This window comes from Mus caroli, unplaced genomic scaffold (assembly GCF_900094665.2).
Source record: "Mus caroli unplaced genomic scaffold, CAROLI_EIJ_v1.1 scaffold_6281_1, whole genome shotgun sequence".
Classification (NCBI taxonomy): domain Eukaryota; kingdom Metazoa; phylum Chordata; class Mammalia; order Rodentia; family Muridae; genus Mus; species Mus caroli.
In genome coordinates this window covers 43,793-60,951 of record NW_018391470.1, presented here as the reverse complement: position 1 = coordinate 60,951, position 17,159 = coordinate 43,793, and the positions used below count along the sequence as shown (strand labels likewise).

At 47.2% G+C, this 17,159-nt stretch overlaps 1 protein-coding gene and 1 pseudogene across 1 annotated transcript; both read left to right on the top strand.

The window, feature by feature from the left end:
* Positions 1-3,378: 3,378 nt before the first annotated feature.
* Positions 3,379-10,327, top strand: LOC110289202 (annotated as a pseudogene).
* Positions 8,120-15,441, top strand: LOC110289198 (serine protease inhibitor A3F-like). The gene is made up of 6 exons (XM_021155355.2): positions 8,120-8,164; positions 9,876-10,033; positions 11,171-11,789; positions 12,509-12,782; positions 13,724-13,874; positions 14,513-15,441. Exons 3-6 carry the CDS (start codon positions 11,183-11,185, stop codon positions 14,702-14,704), a joined length of 1,224 nt encoding a protein of 407 aa, XP_021011014.1. The 5' UTR covers positions 8,120-8,164; positions 9,876-10,033; positions 11,171-11,182; the 3' UTR covers positions 14,705-15,441.
* The last annotated feature ends 1,718 nt before the right edge of the window (positions 15,442-17,159 follow it).

Below are 17,159 nucleotides of genomic sequence, written 5' to 3'. Positions count from 1 at the left end.
TCTCTCTCTCTCTCTCTCTCTCTCTCTCTCTCTCTCTCTCTCTCATAGTTCCAGGCAGAGAAAAGAAGCAACATCTGAAAGAAGACAAAAGATTTGAAATGACAACAGGGAACTGTGCTTTGAGCTGACTCAGGCTACTTGCACGGAAGGGGAACTGGGTCCCTTGCCTGAAGTAGCTGATATTTATGGAATGTTCAGGTTCCTCCTGTTGAACAGGAATACACCATAGACCATCTTCTTTCCTGGGGTGTGTAGCCCCAACTGGAGCCATCCCTTAGGCATCAAGAATCCTCCTTGTTAGGACCTGCACTTCCATTTGTGGGACTGCAGCTTTGGACCAAACACATGCTGGTGAGTCCCTCACCCTACTGTTGACATAAAATCCACAGCTCTCATCCTAAAGAGAGTAAGGGATACTTCATTCTAGAGCCAGTTTGCATGACAGTTGTCAGAGAACACAGATTTCCATCCCCCTAATTCCATGTTCAATGAATGAGGAATCACTTCTACAAAATCATTATGGCTTTACAAAAGAAAGCAAGCCATAAATCAAGGCAAGCTTAAGAAGCATGGGTGGATACCTGAGAGAGTCAATTGCATCAGTATGGGGAAAGCTTCTCTCTAGACTAAACTCATCTGCTTCCATGCTTAGCTCTTGGGGTGCAGCTAGCCGGTTGATAGGTTAATAGATCCTATTGTCACAGGTGTCAGTTCTGACACACAGGCAGGCAATACATGGGTGTTCCATAGAGATAGAACTTAGCACAAGATAAGGTGATAATGAACCTCTGTCAGGACCTGCCATGCTCCAATCTCTCTACAGAACTGAAATTCCCATCAGCCAGTCAGTCTCTGCAGACAAAAACTCCTTTCAGATTTCCTCCACTGCCAGACACAGGCAGCTTCCCTTCAGAAGTCAGGTAGACAACAGTGCAAAGCATGTCTCTGTTTTTTATGTACCAATTTTAGCATTACAGGACACTTAAATATAAGCAGGCTAAAGCCTGTCAACATTGAGGAATGGGTTTATTAATGTGCAAGCTTCCCTATAGAAATGTGCCAGCATGGGCATAAAATTGTTTTCTCTTTGAAGTGACTTGGACAGCCCAGGACAAATGTTAGCTTTATCCCTCCTGGGGACATGTGTTCAGTGCATGCAAGCTATACATCCCCATACCACAGTCTCCTTTGAACAATTAGAGACACAGAAGTCACACCACTTCACCCTATTGGTATGTTATTTAGAACAGTTAGGGGTTTCCCCAGCAGGGAATAGTTCTGCAAATAAAACCTGTCAGTTCTTGTTCTCAGGAAACACCCAGTCTGTTCCTTTCCCATCAGAGTCCAGAGCACATCTTGTCTGGATCAGGATTTGCTAAGAACTGGGAGGAGTCACTGGTGGGGATAAATAGTTCAGCATGCAGTGGAGAGAACAGCAGACCAGGAAGTCAGCAGCCCTGAACACCAGGAGCCAGTTATCACAGACACTGGCAGCTGGCTCAGCTCTGCAGGTAAGGCCCTGATACCTTCTCTCTGGGGACAGAAGGAGGCTTCACAACCTGTGTGGTACTGTCTATGACCTAAGATTTTGGCTTGGAGAGTGTGAGGATTTCTATCTGGGGCCCAGATTTGGATTCTGTGGACATTTCTGCACTGCATAACACTCTCTTCTCTTGTCTGGGTTCATGGCTATGGAAGCTGCAGAAGCCGTGAGCTATGCTCCTGGAAAGCGAATGGAACCTGCTCCTTGTGACCCTCCACAGGTCCATACTGAGACCTTGCTAATACAGGTGCTGATGTAGGAGCCAGGAAGGGACAGGATTGTTACAGAGATTCTCTGCAGAGTAAGCACTACTGCCATGCTCCCATCAGACTACAGAGGCCTTAGGTTCAGGGACCCCACTTCCCTTGTAAATTCCATGGATTGGAAAGCAGGGCCACACTTTCTCCTAGGCAGGAAGATAAGACACCTGCTCAACCACTGACTCAATTCTACTGCTCCACCAACAGAGTAGCCTGTGTTCGGCGGAAATAATCTTAAAGTATTATCTGGGGCTTTTCCTAAGAAATGGTTGCCTCAGTTTGACAAAAGGTAAAACTGGATGAAGACCCTGGACATCTGCAGACATGTCACTGACCTGGGGACATGAGGCAAAGCTCCAACACCTCCCTCCCCTGCTCTCCATTCTCCTACATCTCCCAGTCTCTTCTTTCCATCTTCCCCTTGGCTCCCTCATTCTATCCTCTCAGCCTCCCATCCTCCAGCCCATCTGCCTTCCAATCCCACATTCCTTCTTCTCCCTTCCCATTGTCCTCTCCCCTCTCCACTCCTCTCCCTTCCCATCTGACTCCTATGGAATCTGAATTTTCTCTGATCTCTCCTACAGTCTCTACAGAGGCTGAAAAGAAGTGCCTCTTTAGAAAGATCACAAGCCATCAGTCTTAGTGTTTCATGGTGCCTGTGGCTCCCGGGACAGGTGTGTATGGAGGAGATTCCCCTTGGACATTTGTCACATCCACCCCCATGTTGAAGTTACTATATAATACATATAATATTACTAATTATATAACCTGGATCTCTTGACATGTTTCCCAGAGAAGTCTACTCATCTGCTTGCTACCACACAGAAATCCTCAAAGCCAGAATAAAATATGGTCGAGGAATGAGATATTTAGGCTCCACTCAGTTTTCTTCCCATCAGAAAACCTTTTAGATCTGAGGTAATAACTACAAGGTGGTACCTTGGCAGGAGTGAAAGAACCTTCCACTATTTGTCCTTCTAATTGGTACCTGATCTCAGAGGTCTCAAGGCTCTGACACTGAGCCAGATACCTACAATGCTCCTGTCGTTTGACATCCCAACTCCAAGATATATGCTCTTGGTCCAGCTCAGTGCCATGAGATTTCATAGACAGGTTAAGTGTAGGTTGGGTAGGTCCTGTTCTGCCCAACTGGCTCAAGATTCTTTCCCCGAGTCCAGACTAAAGGGAGGTGATAAGGTATTGACACACAATTGCAACAGAAGACAGATCCTGCCTCCTAGTAAGGCCTTAGGCCAATCTAAGAAAAGGAGAGGAGACGTTAACATAGCTTAGGCTTATTCACAGCCCCACATTTTTCTCTTCCTTTCAAGGTGACCCTGGCAGTCTCTTCATTTCTCTTGATAATGGTTCTCTATTAGGAACGTGGATATAGTAACAGAGTTCCTACACTGGTAAAGGAAGCAGGGCACAGGCTACCATCATTAGAGAGGACAGAGAATCTGCTCTGAAGGTTACAGAGGCAACCAAGTATAAAACAGGCCAGATAAGAGAACTAGGTGATGGTCAGGACAACACTGGTTCTCATCAACATAAAGGATCATTTCTTTCACACAGGAGAAGAGAGTAATGGCTGGTATCTCCCCTGCTGCCCTTGGCTCCTCAGATGTCACCTTGGAAAGGAACAGGGCAGTCCATGAAGTCCAAGAAAATATCACATCAGTGGACAGCGTAACACTGGCCTCCAGCAACACTGACTTTGCCTTCAGCCTCTACAAGAAGCTGGTTTTGAAGAATCCAGATAAAAATATTGTTTTCTTCCCATTCAGCATCTCTACTGCCTTGGCCCTCCTGTCCCTGGGAGCAAAGAGCAACACCCTGAAGGAAATTCTAGAAGGTCTCAAATTCAATCTCACAGAGACCCATGAACCAGACATCCACCAGGGCTTTAGGTACTTGCTAGACCTTCTCAGTCAGCCAGGGGACCAGGTACAGATCAGCACAGGCAGTGCCCTGTTTGTTGAAAAGCACCTGCAGATCCTGACAGAGTTCAAGGAGAAGGCAAGGGCTCTGTACCAGGCTGAGGCCTTCACAGCAGACTTCCTGCAGCCTCTCAAGGCCACAAAGCTCATTAATGACTATGTGAGGAAACAGACCCAGGGGAAGATCAAGGAACTGTTCTCAAACCTGGATGAGAGGACATCCATGGTGCTGGTGAATTACATCTACTTTAAAGGTGAGAGTGGTCACTGCCTGGGGAGTGGAGGGAGAGGAACTTAGTGGGGTAACTTGTGTCCTTTATGCTGCCCATTGTAAAGTAGGTTTGGGAAGCCTTGCAGAAATGGGTGTGTAATTTTTATTACACGCGGTGTTTACCTCTCTAAGATTTTTAGATATAGTTATAATTCCTGGAGCACACACATTACCCATGCCTTACTAAGCCCACTGTCAATGGAGTCCTGGTTATCCAAGTCTTGATTACAGGACCCAGGGGCTTTAGAGCCACTACGGTTGACTCTCAATCCGACCTTCTAATAAAGTCGTCCCCACCGAGGTGCACAGCTAACAGACCTCAGAGAGGGAGGACTCAACTCTTCTCTTTTTTCCCAATACCTTCTAGACATGTTTCCCCTAAGGACAACAATATCCCAATCTGCCTCCAGGCTCCAGGCTCACCATTTGCACTCTCATCCCTTGCATACACACCTGGTTCTCAGTAGCTCAATTCTCCAGGCTGAGGGTTAGACGTTAGACGTTGTTCTTTGCAAACTAAGCCTGTGGATCCCTTGTCATTCATAGTTCTGTATCTCTCAAGGATTTTCTAATTATTATAAAACTACTAAGGGACACTGTGCTGTTGAAGGTATATTGACAGCTGTCATAACTCAGCATTTGGTGCCATATAGCATGGAGGTGCGATCTCTGTGTTACTGTTACAATCTGATGATTTGCTCCACATTTAGGCAAATGGAAGATGCTCTTTGACCCCCGTGACACATTTAATTCCGAGTTCTACTTAGATGAGAAGAGGTCTGTGAATGTGTCCATGATGAAAATTGAGAAATTGACCACACCCTACTTCCGGGATGATGAGCTGTCCTGTACTGTGGTGGAGCTGAAGTACACAGGAAATGCAAGCGCCATGTTTATCCTCCCTGACCAGGGCAGGATGCAGCAGGTCGAAGCCAGCTTGCAGCCAGAGAGACCCTGAGGAAGTGGAAGGACTCTCTGAAGCCCAGGTGAATACCCACAGGACCCCGACCTGGCAAGGATCCCCTAATGCTGTTGTTCTGATATCTAGTATCCCAGTACCTCAGAGTCTCACCTACAGCCAGTGTAATGGTTAAAGTGTCAGCAGAGAACAGATAGAGTTGAGTTGAGTCCTCTCCACTGTCTCAGGTGTTTCAGGCCTGATTTACTGTGGTTTTTGTTCTTCACAATATGAGATCAGCTCACAGAGGCAGCTGAGGTTCTCCTCTCTCTAACAGGCTATAAATACATGGAGTCTTGAGTGAATGGAGAGTTGTAAACCAGGGGGGATTGTGATTGACAAGAAATGAGCTCTGACATTCAGCTGTGCCTGTTTGAGCCTTCTCATCCCCTCATCAGTTGTTCATTCAACATCCATAGAATGGTGACCTGAAGACCTACTACATGCCAAGCTAGACAAAGACCCTCAGAGTCTATCAGAGTTTGAAGTCGAAGATAATCTTCTCTTCTGGACTTCATTGTAATTGAGGAAGGGAAAGTGTGGGAATGCTAATACAGTGAATCTTTATTTCATTCCTCACTGTTGAGAAGTGGTGAGGTGAGAGGGGCAATGTCAGAGGATAAGGACAGCTGGAGTCTGATGCAGGTTCCCATGTTAAACAGAAGGCTCCTTGTGTGATGCCAGAGGGCCCCATGACAGGGAAGGACTGCATTTGTGGATCTAGGAGGAAAGCAATCTCAGTCAAAGAACAGCCAGTATCAAGTCAGGATGCCTGTTTACTTGTCACACTCTCAGGCACTGATTGATAATTAATGCATTAGGGAAAGCAAATTCAAGTCATCTAGGCATACTTGGGAAGAGGGCTTCACTATAGGAAGTGGGCTGTCCGGGAGAGGAGACCCAGCAACACAGTAGACTGAAGGAGACACAGGGTCCATGGACTGTTCGGTTCTCTTTCATTCTCAGGATGATAGATGAGCTCCACCTGCCCAAGTTCTCCATCTCCACGGACGGACAACAGCCTTGAGCACATCCTTCCTGAGTTGGGCATCAGGGAAGTCTTCTCCACACAGGATCACCTGTCTGCAATCACAGGCACCATGGACCTGAGTGTCTCTCAGGTAAAGCAAGAAATGTGGGATGGTTCATCTTGGTCATGAAGGTGAATGTTTAAGAGCATGTGGGCATATGGCATTGGCACATGTTTGAGAAGACCTGTATGTCTGTTTGCCTCATGCTGGGGAGAGCTTAATCCCACCCTAGATACTCCTTTGGAGAGCACACACCCAGTCCCTACTTTGACCCTTGGACTAAACCTCACCAAGGAACCCATGGTGAGGAAGTGCCTATGCTTGATGTTAGATCACATGGGGACCAACCTGTGCTGCACCACAGGTGCCACTCACAATCCACTGCAGGCACAAAGCACGCCCAGCCTCAATTTTACTGCAGCAGCCTGGACTTCTTCTCTAGCACATAGAATAGCAGCACTAAGCATAAGAAACATAAAAAAAAAGGTGGCATTGCCTACTCCTGTACTACTGTTGTATTGGTTTCAGGGCATCACTGTTTCAGACACTGAGCTGACCAGGGCCTGCCTCATCTCACAACTTGAACAGAGACTTGGGAATCCAGGGCTAGAGCTCAGGGAAGGAACAAAAAACTTCATGAGCAGGTTAGGCCAGCATCACTGCTTGCTCAACACTGCTCCTTCCCTCCCTGGTCTCCACTGAGTGATGTGTTTCTCTCCCCACAGGTAGTCCACAAGGCGGTGCAATACAAACATGCAATACAGAGTGTTGGATTCCTCTTGCACATGATAGGGTTACAGAATGTGTGGAGAACTTTTGGGGCCCCTTGGCAAGAATCTGACATTGTCCCAAAAAAAGAAATGGGTTTCTGGAAGGAATATAACATTAGGCCAGGACAAGGAAGTGAGCTCAGGCAGGAATCTACTTTTAGGCTAGAACAAAGAAGTAGGCTACAGGTAAGAATATAAGTTTGGGCTAGGATAGGGAAGTAGGCTCAGATATCTTTGTCATCCTGATAAGCCCTTAGAAACAGTGATTACCAGACAGACTTTGTGTATTGCCTTGCTTGTTCCTTGACTATTTGTATTTATGGTACAGCTTGACCTTATTGCTTGGATGTAATTAAAATGGTATAAGAGCAGATTGGGAAAAAATAAACCCATTGGAGAGCCTCAGAAGTGGCTGGGGTCATGCTACTATGTTATCTAATTTTCTTTCTTTTCTTTCTTTCTTTCTTTCTTTCTTTCTTTCTTTCTTTCTTTGGAATCCTTTTTCCTGCCCTGGAGAACCTGTAGGCTGACTGAGCTGGCTTGGTCAGACATATCTCAGTGACAGTGAAGGAATCACATGGATCTTTCTAAAAGTGTACAGATTCAGGGAGTAGAGCCAAAGACAAGTTCAGGCTTTAATAAAACAGACCCCAGGCTGCAGTATAAACTGGCTTGGGATGATTCAGAGGGAAAGTTAAAGACTTGGTTAGTGCCAGGGATGGGATGTGTCCTGTATATCAAAGCTGAGGAATCCACAGGACTTTTCTTCAATAGGATCCAGGAGTCCAGACAGAGAGAAAGTGGGCCCCAGTGATCCAATGAGGGAAACAAAGAGGATGCAGCTACTAAATTAAATCGCAGGAGTGGACAGACATATGGACAGGGTATGAGGAAACATTAATTCATTTTTCTATCACTATGATAGAAACATCATGGCCAATAAGCAAGTTGGGAAGGAAAGGGTTGCTGATGCTGATACTTCTTCAACAACGTTCATCACTGAAGGAAATCAGGGAGGAACCCAAACAAGGCAGAATCCTGGAGGCAGGAGCCCATGCAGGACCATGCAGAGCTGCTGCTTACTGCCTTGCTTCACATGGCTTCCTCTGCCTCCTTCCTTACAGGACCCAGGCTCATGAGTCCAGGGACGACACCATGCACAATTGGCTGAGCACACTCCATCAATCACAATGAAAATGCCCTGCAGACTGAGACACAGGTTCAAATGTCACCTGAGATTCCGTCCTGTCAGATGAGCACACTTTGTTTCAAGTTGAAGTGAATCTAGCCTGCACACTGGAAGGGAAAAGCTGGAGTGACCAACTCTAAAATATGATGTTGAATGTGGTGGAGCCAGCAGAATCCAGAAGAAACACCCAGGATTCTCAAAGGTGACACTTAAGTTAGGGTGGATAGGACCTTGTGAAAAGTGCCCAGTGTTCTTTCCCTGGTTTCAGAACCAAATGTAAGCAAAGAGGCAGTGAAGACATTAAACTAAAATCTGTGGATAGGAAGAAGATCTTATTGGGAATAAAATTGGCAGGCCCTCTCCCTCTCCCTCCCCCACCTTCCTTCCCTCCCCCGCTCCCTCTCCCCTCTCCCTCTAACTTCTCCCCTCTCCATCTCCCCTCTCCCTCTACCTTCTCCCCTCTCCTTCTACCTTCTCCTCTCTCCCTCTACACTCTCCCTTCACCCTGTTCTCCTCTCCTCCCCTCTCCCTCCTGCTCTCCCCCTTCTCCCTCCTCCTCTCCTCCCAGTCCCACCTCTCCTCCCACTTGTCCCCCCTCCCCACTTTCAGGCACAGAGAAAAAGCAACATCTGAAAGAAGAAAAAAGATTTGAAATGACAGCAGGGTAGGGTGCTTTGAGCTGACTCAGGCTGTCTGCATGGAATGGGAACTAGGTCCCTTGCCTGAAGTAGCTGATATTTATGGAATGTTAAGGTTCCTCTTGGTGAACAGGATTACACCATAGACCATCTTCTTTCCTGGTGTGTGTAGACCCAACTTGAGGCTTTCCTTAGGCATCAAGAATCCTCCCTGTTAGGACTGGCACTTCCATTTGTGGGACTGCAGCTTTGGACCAAACACATGCTGGTGAGACCTCACCCTACTGTTGACACAAAATCCACAGCTCTCATCCTAAAGAGAGTAAGGGATAGTTCATTCTAGAGCCAGTTTGCATGACAGTTGTCAGAGAACACAGATTTCCATCACTCAAATTCCATGTTGCAATGAGGAATCACTTCTACAAAATTATGGCTTTACAATAGAAAGAAAACCACAAACCTGGGCGAGTTTAAGAGGCATGGGCAGATACCTGAGAGAGGCAGCTGCAATAGCATCAGCATGGGAAAAGCTTCTTTCTAGACTCAAGTCATCATCTGCTGCCATGCTTAGCTCTTGGGTTGCAGCTAGCTGGTTGCTAAGTTAATAGATCCTATTGTCACAGGTGTCAGTTCTGACACACAGGCAGGCAATAGAGGGGTGTTCCATAGAGGTAGAACTTAGCACAAGATAAGGTGATAATGAGCCTCTGTCAGGACCTGCCATGCTCCAATCTCTCTACTGAACTGAAATTCCCATCAGACAGTCTCTGCAGATAAAGACACCTTTCAGATTTCCTCCACTGCCAGTCACTGGGAGCTGCCCTTCAGAAGTCAGTTAGCCAAACAGTGCAAAGCACATCTCTGTTTTTTTATGTACCCATTCTAGCATGACAGGCCACTTATATAGAAGCAGGTTAAAGCCTGTTAACATTAAGGAATGTGTTTATTAATGTGCAACCTTCCCTATAAAAATGTGCCAGCATGGATATAGAATGTTTTTCTTTTTGAAGTGAATTAGAAACACCAGACAAGTGTTAGCTTTATATCTCCTGGGGAAATGCGGTCTGTGTTTGTGCTCTGTCTTTTTGACTTCACTATGCATCCTTGTCCCACAGTCTCCTTTGAACAGTTATAGACACTGTAGCCACACTAGTTCACCCCATTGCTATGTTATTTAGAACAGTAAGGGGTTTTCCCAGCAGGGAATGGCTCTGCAAGATAAAACCTGTAAGTGTTTGTTCCCAGAAATCACCCAGTCTGTCCTTTTCCCATCAGAGCCCAGAGCACAGCTTGTATTCATCAGCATTTCCTAAGAAGTGGGAGGAGTCCTTGGTGGGGGCATGCAGTGAAGAGAACAGCAGACCAGGAAGGCAGCAGCCCTGACCACCAGGAACCAGCTATCACAGGCACTGGCAGCTGGCTCAGCTCTGCAGGTAAGGCCCTGATACTTTCTCTCTGGGGACAGAAGGAGGCTTCTCTGGGTGTGTGGTATTGTCTGTGACCAAGGGTTTTGGTTTGGGGAAGGGGGAGCATTTTTATCTGGGGCACTAGTTTGGACTCCAGGAACATTTCTGCAGTGCCTGAACATCTCCACTCTTATCTGGGTCTTCATGGCTATGGAAGTTGCTGGTGCCATGAGCGATGCTCCTGGAAAGCAAATGGAGCCTGCTCCTTCTGACCCTCCACAGGTCCATACTGAGACCTTGCTAATTCAAGTGCTGATGTAGAAGTCAGGAAGGGACAGGATTGTTACAGAGTCCCTCAGCAGAGTGAGAACCACTGCCATGCTCCCAACAGACTGCAGAGGCCTTAGGTTCAGGGACCCCACTTTCCTTGTAAATCCCATGGAAAGGAAAGCAGGGCCACACTCTCTCCTAGACAGGAGGATAAGACAACTGCTCATCTACTGACTCATTTCACTGCTCCACCAACAGTGTAGCCTGTGTTCTGTGGAAATGATCTTGGAATAAAGAATTATCCGATGCTTTTCCAAAGAAATGGTTGCCTCAGTCTGACAAACAGTGGAGGCTGAAAACCCTGTCTCCTCAGCAGGCATTCCCAGAAACATGCACTGGATCCAGCTCAGTGCAATGCCATTTTTTAGACAGGTTGCCTGGAGGTTGGGGTGGGTCCTGTCCTACCTAACTGGCCTGAGATTCCTTCCCTGAGTCCAGACTAAAGGGAGGTGGTGTGGTGTTGGCACACAATTGCAATGGAAGATGGTTTCTGCCTCCCAGTGAATCCTTATGCCAATCTAAAAATGTGAGAGGACACTTTAAGCTAACACAGGCTGATGCACAGCCCCACATTTTTCTCTTCTTTACGTGGTGACCCTGGCAGTCACTTCATTTCTTTGGATAATGGTTCTCTATTAAGAACATGTTTACAGTAACAGAGTTTCTATACTGGTAAAGGAAGCAGGGCACAGGCTACTGCCATTAGAGAGGCCAGAGCATCTCCTATGAAGGTTACAGAGGCAACCAAGTATAAAACAGGCCAGATAAGAGAACTAGGTGATGGTCAGGACAACACTGGTTCTCATCTACAAAAGGATCATTTCATTCACACAGGAGAAGAGAGACATGGCTGGTGTCTCCCCAGCTGCCCTTGGCTGCCCAGATGTCACCCTGGGAAGGAACACTGCAGTCCATGAAGTCCAAGAAAATATCACATCAGTGGACAGTGTAACACTGGCCTCCAGCAACACTGACTTTGCCTTCAGCCTCTACAAGGAGCTGGTTTTGAAGAATCCACATAAAAATGTTGTCTTCTCCCCATTCAGCATCTCCACTGCCTTGGCCCTCCTGTCCCTGGGAGCAAAGAGCAACACCCTGAAGGAAATTCTAGAAGGTCTGAAGTTCAACCTCACAGAGACCCCTGAACCAGACATCCACCAGGGCTTTAGGTACTTGCTAGACCTTCTCAGTCAGCCAGGTGACCAGGTACAGATCAGCACAGGCAGTGCCCTGTTTATTGAAAAGCACCTGCAGATCCTGGCAGAGTTCAAGGAGAAGGCAAGGACTCTATACCAGGCTGAGGCCTTCACAGCAGACTTCCTGCATCCTCGACAGGCCAGAAAGCTCATCAATGACTATGTGAGCAAACATACCCAGGGGAAGATCAAGGAACTGATCTCAGACCTGGATAAGAGGACCTTGATGGTGCTGGTGAATTACATCTACTTTAAAGGTGAGCATGGTCACTGCCTGGGGAATGGATGGAGAGGATCTTGGTGGGGTAATGTGTGTCCTTAATGCTGCCCAATGTAAAGTAGGTTTGGGAAGCCTTGCAGAAATGGGTGTGTAATTTTTATTACACGCGGTATTTACCTCTCTAAGATTTTTAGATATAGTTATAATTCCTGGAGCACACACATTACCCATGCCTTACTAAGCCCAGTGTCAATGGATTCCTGGTTATCCAAGTCTTGATTACAGGACCCAGGGGCTTTACAGCCACCACGGTTGATCCTCAACCGACCTTCTAATAAACTCGTTCCCACCGAGGAGCACAGCTAACAGACCTCAGAGAGGGAGGACTCAACTCTTCTCTTTTCTCCCAGTACCTTCTAGACATGTTTCCCCTAAGGACAACAAAATCCCAATCTCCCTCCAGGCTCCAGGCTCACCATTTGCACTCTCATCCCTTGCAATCACACCTGGTTCTCAGTAGCTCAATTCTCCAGGCTGAGGGTTAGAGGTTGTTCTTTGCAAACTAAGCTTGTGAATCCTTTCTCATTCAGAGTTCTGTATCTCTCAAGGATTTTCTAATTATTATAAAACTACTAAGGGACACTGTGCTGTTGAAGGTATATTGACAGCTGTCATAACTCAGCAGTAGGTGCCATATAGCATGGAGGTGCGGTCTCTGTGTTACTGTTACAATCTGATGATTTGCTCCACATTTAGGCAAATGGAAGGTGCCCTTTGACCCCCGTGACACATTTAATTCCAAGTTTTGCTTGGATGAGAAGAGGTCTGTGAAGGTGCCAATGATGAAAATAGAGGAACTAACTACACCCTACTTCCGGGATGATGAGCTGTCCTGCTCTGTGGTAGAGTTGAAGTACACAGGAAATGTCAGTGCCCTGTTCATCCTCCCTGACCAGGGCAAGATGCAGCAGGTGGAAACCACCTTGCAGCCAGAGACCCTGAGGAAGTGGAAGGACTCTCTGAAGCCCAGGTGAATACCCACAGGACCCAGACCTGGTTAGGATTCTTTTAGTGCTGTTGTTCTGATATCTAGTATCCCAGTACCTCAGAGTCTCACCTACAGCCAGTGTAATGGTTAAAGTGTCAGCAGAGGACAGGTGAAGTTGAATTGAGTTGAGTTCCCTCCACTGTCTCAGGTGTTTCAGGCCTGATTTTACTGTGGTGTTTGTTCTTCACAATATGTGACAATCTCACACATTGAGGTGAGGTTTCCCCCTCTCTAATAGCCTGTAAATTATATGGAAATGAGTGGAGAGTTTTAAGCCACAGGGATTGTGATTGACAGGAGATGAGCTCTGAGACTCAGCTGTGCCCCATGGAGTCCTCTCATCCCCTCATTCATCATTCACTCAACATTCATTGAATGGTGACTTGAAGACCTACTCCATGCTAAGCTAAACATAGACCCTCAGAGTCTATCAGAGATTAAATTCCAAAAAAAATTCTTATCATTATGGGCTTTGTTGTAAATAGGAAGGGAAAGTGTGGGAATGCTAATACAGTGAATCTTTATTTCATTCTTCACTGGAGAGAAGTGGAGAGGTGAGAGGGGCAGTGTCAGAGGATAAGGACATCTGGAGTCTGATGCACTGTCCTATGTTAAACAGAAGGCTCCTTAGGTGATGTCAGAGGGCCTCGTGTCAGGGAAGGACTGTATTTGTAGATCTTGGAGGAAAGCAATCTCAGTCAAAGAACGTCCAGCACCAAGTCAGGATGCCTGTTTATTATTCACACTCTCAGGCACTGATGGATAATTAATGCATTAGGGAGAGTAAAGTTAAGTCATGTAGTCATGAGTGGGAAGAGGGCTTCACTCTAGGGAGAGGGCTGTCTGTGGAGAGCAGACCAGCTATGCAGTAGACTGAAGGAGCCACAGGATCCATGGACTATTTGGTTCTCTTTCATTCTCAGTAGCATAGGTGAGCTCCACCTGCCTAAGTTCTCCATCTCCAGTGACTACAGCCTTGAGCACATCCTTCCCATGCTGGGCATCAGGGAAGTCTTCTCCATGCAGGCTGACCTGTCTGCAATTACAGGAACCAGGGACCTGAGAGTCTCTCAGGTAAGACAAGAAGCATGGGATGGTTCAGCTTGGTCATGAATGTGGATGGTTAAGGTCATGTGGGCATGTGGGGTTGGCACATGTGTGACAAGACCTGTATTTCTGTTTCCCTCATTCTCGGGAGAGCTTAATCCTAAGCTAGATATCATGCTTAGAGCACACACCCAGTCCCTAGTTTGACCCTTGGACTAGACCTCACCAAGGAACCCATGGTGAGGAAGTGCCTAGGCTTGGTGTTAAATCACATGGGGACCAACCTGTGCTATACTCAAGGTGCCACCCACTATCCACTGCAGGCACAAAGCACTCCCAGACTCAACTTCATTGCAGCAGCCAGGACTTCTTCTCTAGCACATAGAATAGCAGCACTAAACATAAGAGACATAATAAAAAACGCTGGCATTGCCTACTCCTGTCCTCCTGTTGTAGTGGTTTGAGGACATCACTGTTTCAGACACTGAGCCGACCATGGCATGCCTCATCTCACAGCCTGAGCAGAGGCTTGGGTATCCAGGGTTAGAATTCAGGGAAGGAACAATAAACTTCATGAGCAGATGTGGCCAGCACTCACTGCTTGCTCCAGACCCTTCTCCTGCCCTCCCTGGTCTCCAGTNTGTGATGTGTTTCTCTCCCCACAGGTGGTCCACAAAGCTGTGCTGGATGTGGGTGAGAAAGGCACAGAGGCTGCTGCCACTGGAGTCAAAGCTTATCTACTTTGTAGAAAAATCTATTCTATGACAATATATTTCAACAGGCCATTCCTGATGATTATCTCTGACATAAATACTCACATTGCCCTCTTCATGGCCAAAGTTACAAATCCCAAGTGAGACCAGAACTTCTCAAATGGGGAAAGGACCCCTTCCCAAGAGCTGGGAATTGAGCCTGTATGTCTGTCTGTCTGCACGTTTTGGCTTCCATGCTCTGCTTGACTAAGGCATGCCTGACTGTACAGTGTCACTGACTAGCTCTGTGACTGCCTCATGCAGAGAAGCCTGTGGCTGGTCAGTGTCAGACTCCCTGTCATCTTGGCAGCTGTAGCTCAGGTACCTGACCTGAAATTTGTGTTATTCCCTATCCCTGTTCTCTCCCGTTTATCTGCCTCAGCCCAAAAGCCTGGGCCTGTCAGTGAGGCTCTCTCCGAACTTAGACTCTGCTTATGTCTGCCTTCCACTTTTCAGTCATGATGGGACTGTGCAAGTTTACAGGCCAACCCATAAGGACTGAGAAGGGAACCTGATGCCCAGGGTCTATCTGCAGCATCTGAAATACTTGGCTCCCAGTTCTGCCTTAGTCTTGCCTTCCTCTGGGCAGAGCTATCCATAGCCCCTGCAGAGTCTCCTGGCCCCACCCAGATCTGGCACAGGTGGAGACCTCACCCCTGAAGCTACATGAGGCCTGTGAGTCAGAGCAGCTCCTCTCCCCCAACACTCCTACTCAGGATAGAGAAGTAGCCTTACCCTAAGTCTCTATTTGAACAACGACACAGGACAGGTGGACACCTCCACCTTCACCACAGAAATTGAAAGGGCAGGAGCTAAGGATCAATAAATAATCAACTGCATTGAATGAGACAGTGTTCACAGAGCTTCCATTTGGTGCTTATTCCCTCCAGTGACAACAGGGACACAGAGATTGTCACTCATACTCTGTGACTCCTGTGATGGTTCTCTGACCTACATGCTATTATAATTCCCTTTATGGATAAGATACCTGAGGCACAGAGAAGCTTAGCCATTTCCTCATGACACACAGCTAGGTATTATGGTATTTCAACTTTGCTGATGACAAGGAACAAACTTCATCCAGCAATGAGTCTGCTCCTGAGGCTTTACAGTGGTGGTGGGCAGGTGAATGATAAAGCAAGACTCTGGATGCTTCCCAGAGAGTGTCACAATAGACTTGCATTTAAGAGGTGAGCTCTGTGATGAGGACAGAGGATGAGGCTGATGGTGATGATGATGGTGGTGGTGGTGGTTGTGGTAGTGGTGGTAGGGAGGAGGAGGATGAAAAAGAGGAGAAAGAAGAGGAGTCAGTGTTGGTAGTCAGATGATCAAATTGAGAATTTTGTAAGAGGCAAAGTGTTGGAAGTCGGCTTGGTGCTCACAAGAAACAGGTACACCTGGGAGGCAAGCTGGTGCTGAAAAGAGAGGGGAAACTAAGCTGTTCAGAGAAAGAATGGAGCTAAGTTTCCTGATCAAAGCTCAAATGTTTAATAAAACTCTGTGCTTATAAAGGGGGAAACCCAGCCCCTGCCACACCAAGTTTCTTGATGTCCTGATGCCAAGTTGTCAGCACAGCCTTTTAGCAGTAAGTCCCCAAATTCACAGGTTGCTGTCAACTCCGGAAAATCTCAGAGGACCAGTTTGGCATCAAGGCAGGTGGTAGGCAGTGTCACATCAAAGGAAGCTAGCTAAGTCAGAGGAGCTGCACCACAGGTGGCCCTGCCTCAGTGGAATAAGGTCTAAACCAGCCTGCCTAGGCTGGAGGAGGTTACAGCAAAGAACAATGGAGCCATTTCTTAGAATCTGAGATGAAGTATATTTTGGAAAAAGACAGAACATACACTAGATGGTAAATAAAATAGCCCCATGATATCCTCTAATGTCTCAGAGCCACACAGAGCTGTGCAGGGGTCCACCACTGCTTCTGTTACACCACTGCAACTTGTGTGGCCACAATGCAGGGAACTTCATGGAGCAGGGCTCATGGGGGATCATCATTGAGGGAAGCTTCAGGAAACAAGAAGTCAAACCTAGAGAGAGCAGTGGGTGATACAGCTCTAGGGCTGAGCCAGTCTAGATAGAGGAGGAGAGGAGGCCAAGGTGCATCTGGGGCAGGTGCTGGGTGGCCATGGAGAATTCTATGAGCCTGGAAACAGCCAGAGGCCTGCAGACAGAAGGAAAGCTGTCCATCCAGGTGGAGACACACCTGGGCCTCAAGGCTTGTGAGAAGACACAGTGGCAGGTGGACCTGTGGTCAGCAGTGAATCTCACATACAGGATTCCCTTCCCAGTGAGTTCTGAGATACCATACATAGAACCGTGGTGTGAGAGAAGAAGGGGCCATCTGTTGACTGCAGCCAAGTGTCCCCACAATGACAATGTGCCTAACTGCCAGTCAAGGCCCTGAACTGGACACCGCATGCACTCTATGAGTAGTAGAATGGCCCAGGTCTATCTCTCAATCCATTTGGCCTCTAACCAGGTGTCTAAGGAGCTTAGAGTAGACTACATCTCATGCTTTCCTTGCTGTGGGTATGCACCCTGTGGCCAAAGTCTGAGT

Coding starts and splice junctions, on each gene's coding strand:
- LOC110289198 (XM_021155355.2), top strand. CDS start 11,183: ATGGCTGGTGTCTCCCCAGCTGCCCTTGGCTGCCCAGATGTCACCCTG. Junction 12,783..13,723: donor AAGGACTCTCTGAAGCCCAG/GTGAATACCCAC, acceptor TTTCATTCTCAG/TAGCATAGGTGAGCTCCACC. Junction 13,875..14,512: donor GGGACCTGAGAGTCTCTCAG/GTAAGACAAGAA, acceptor CTCTCCCCACAG/GTGGTCCACAAAGCTGTGCT.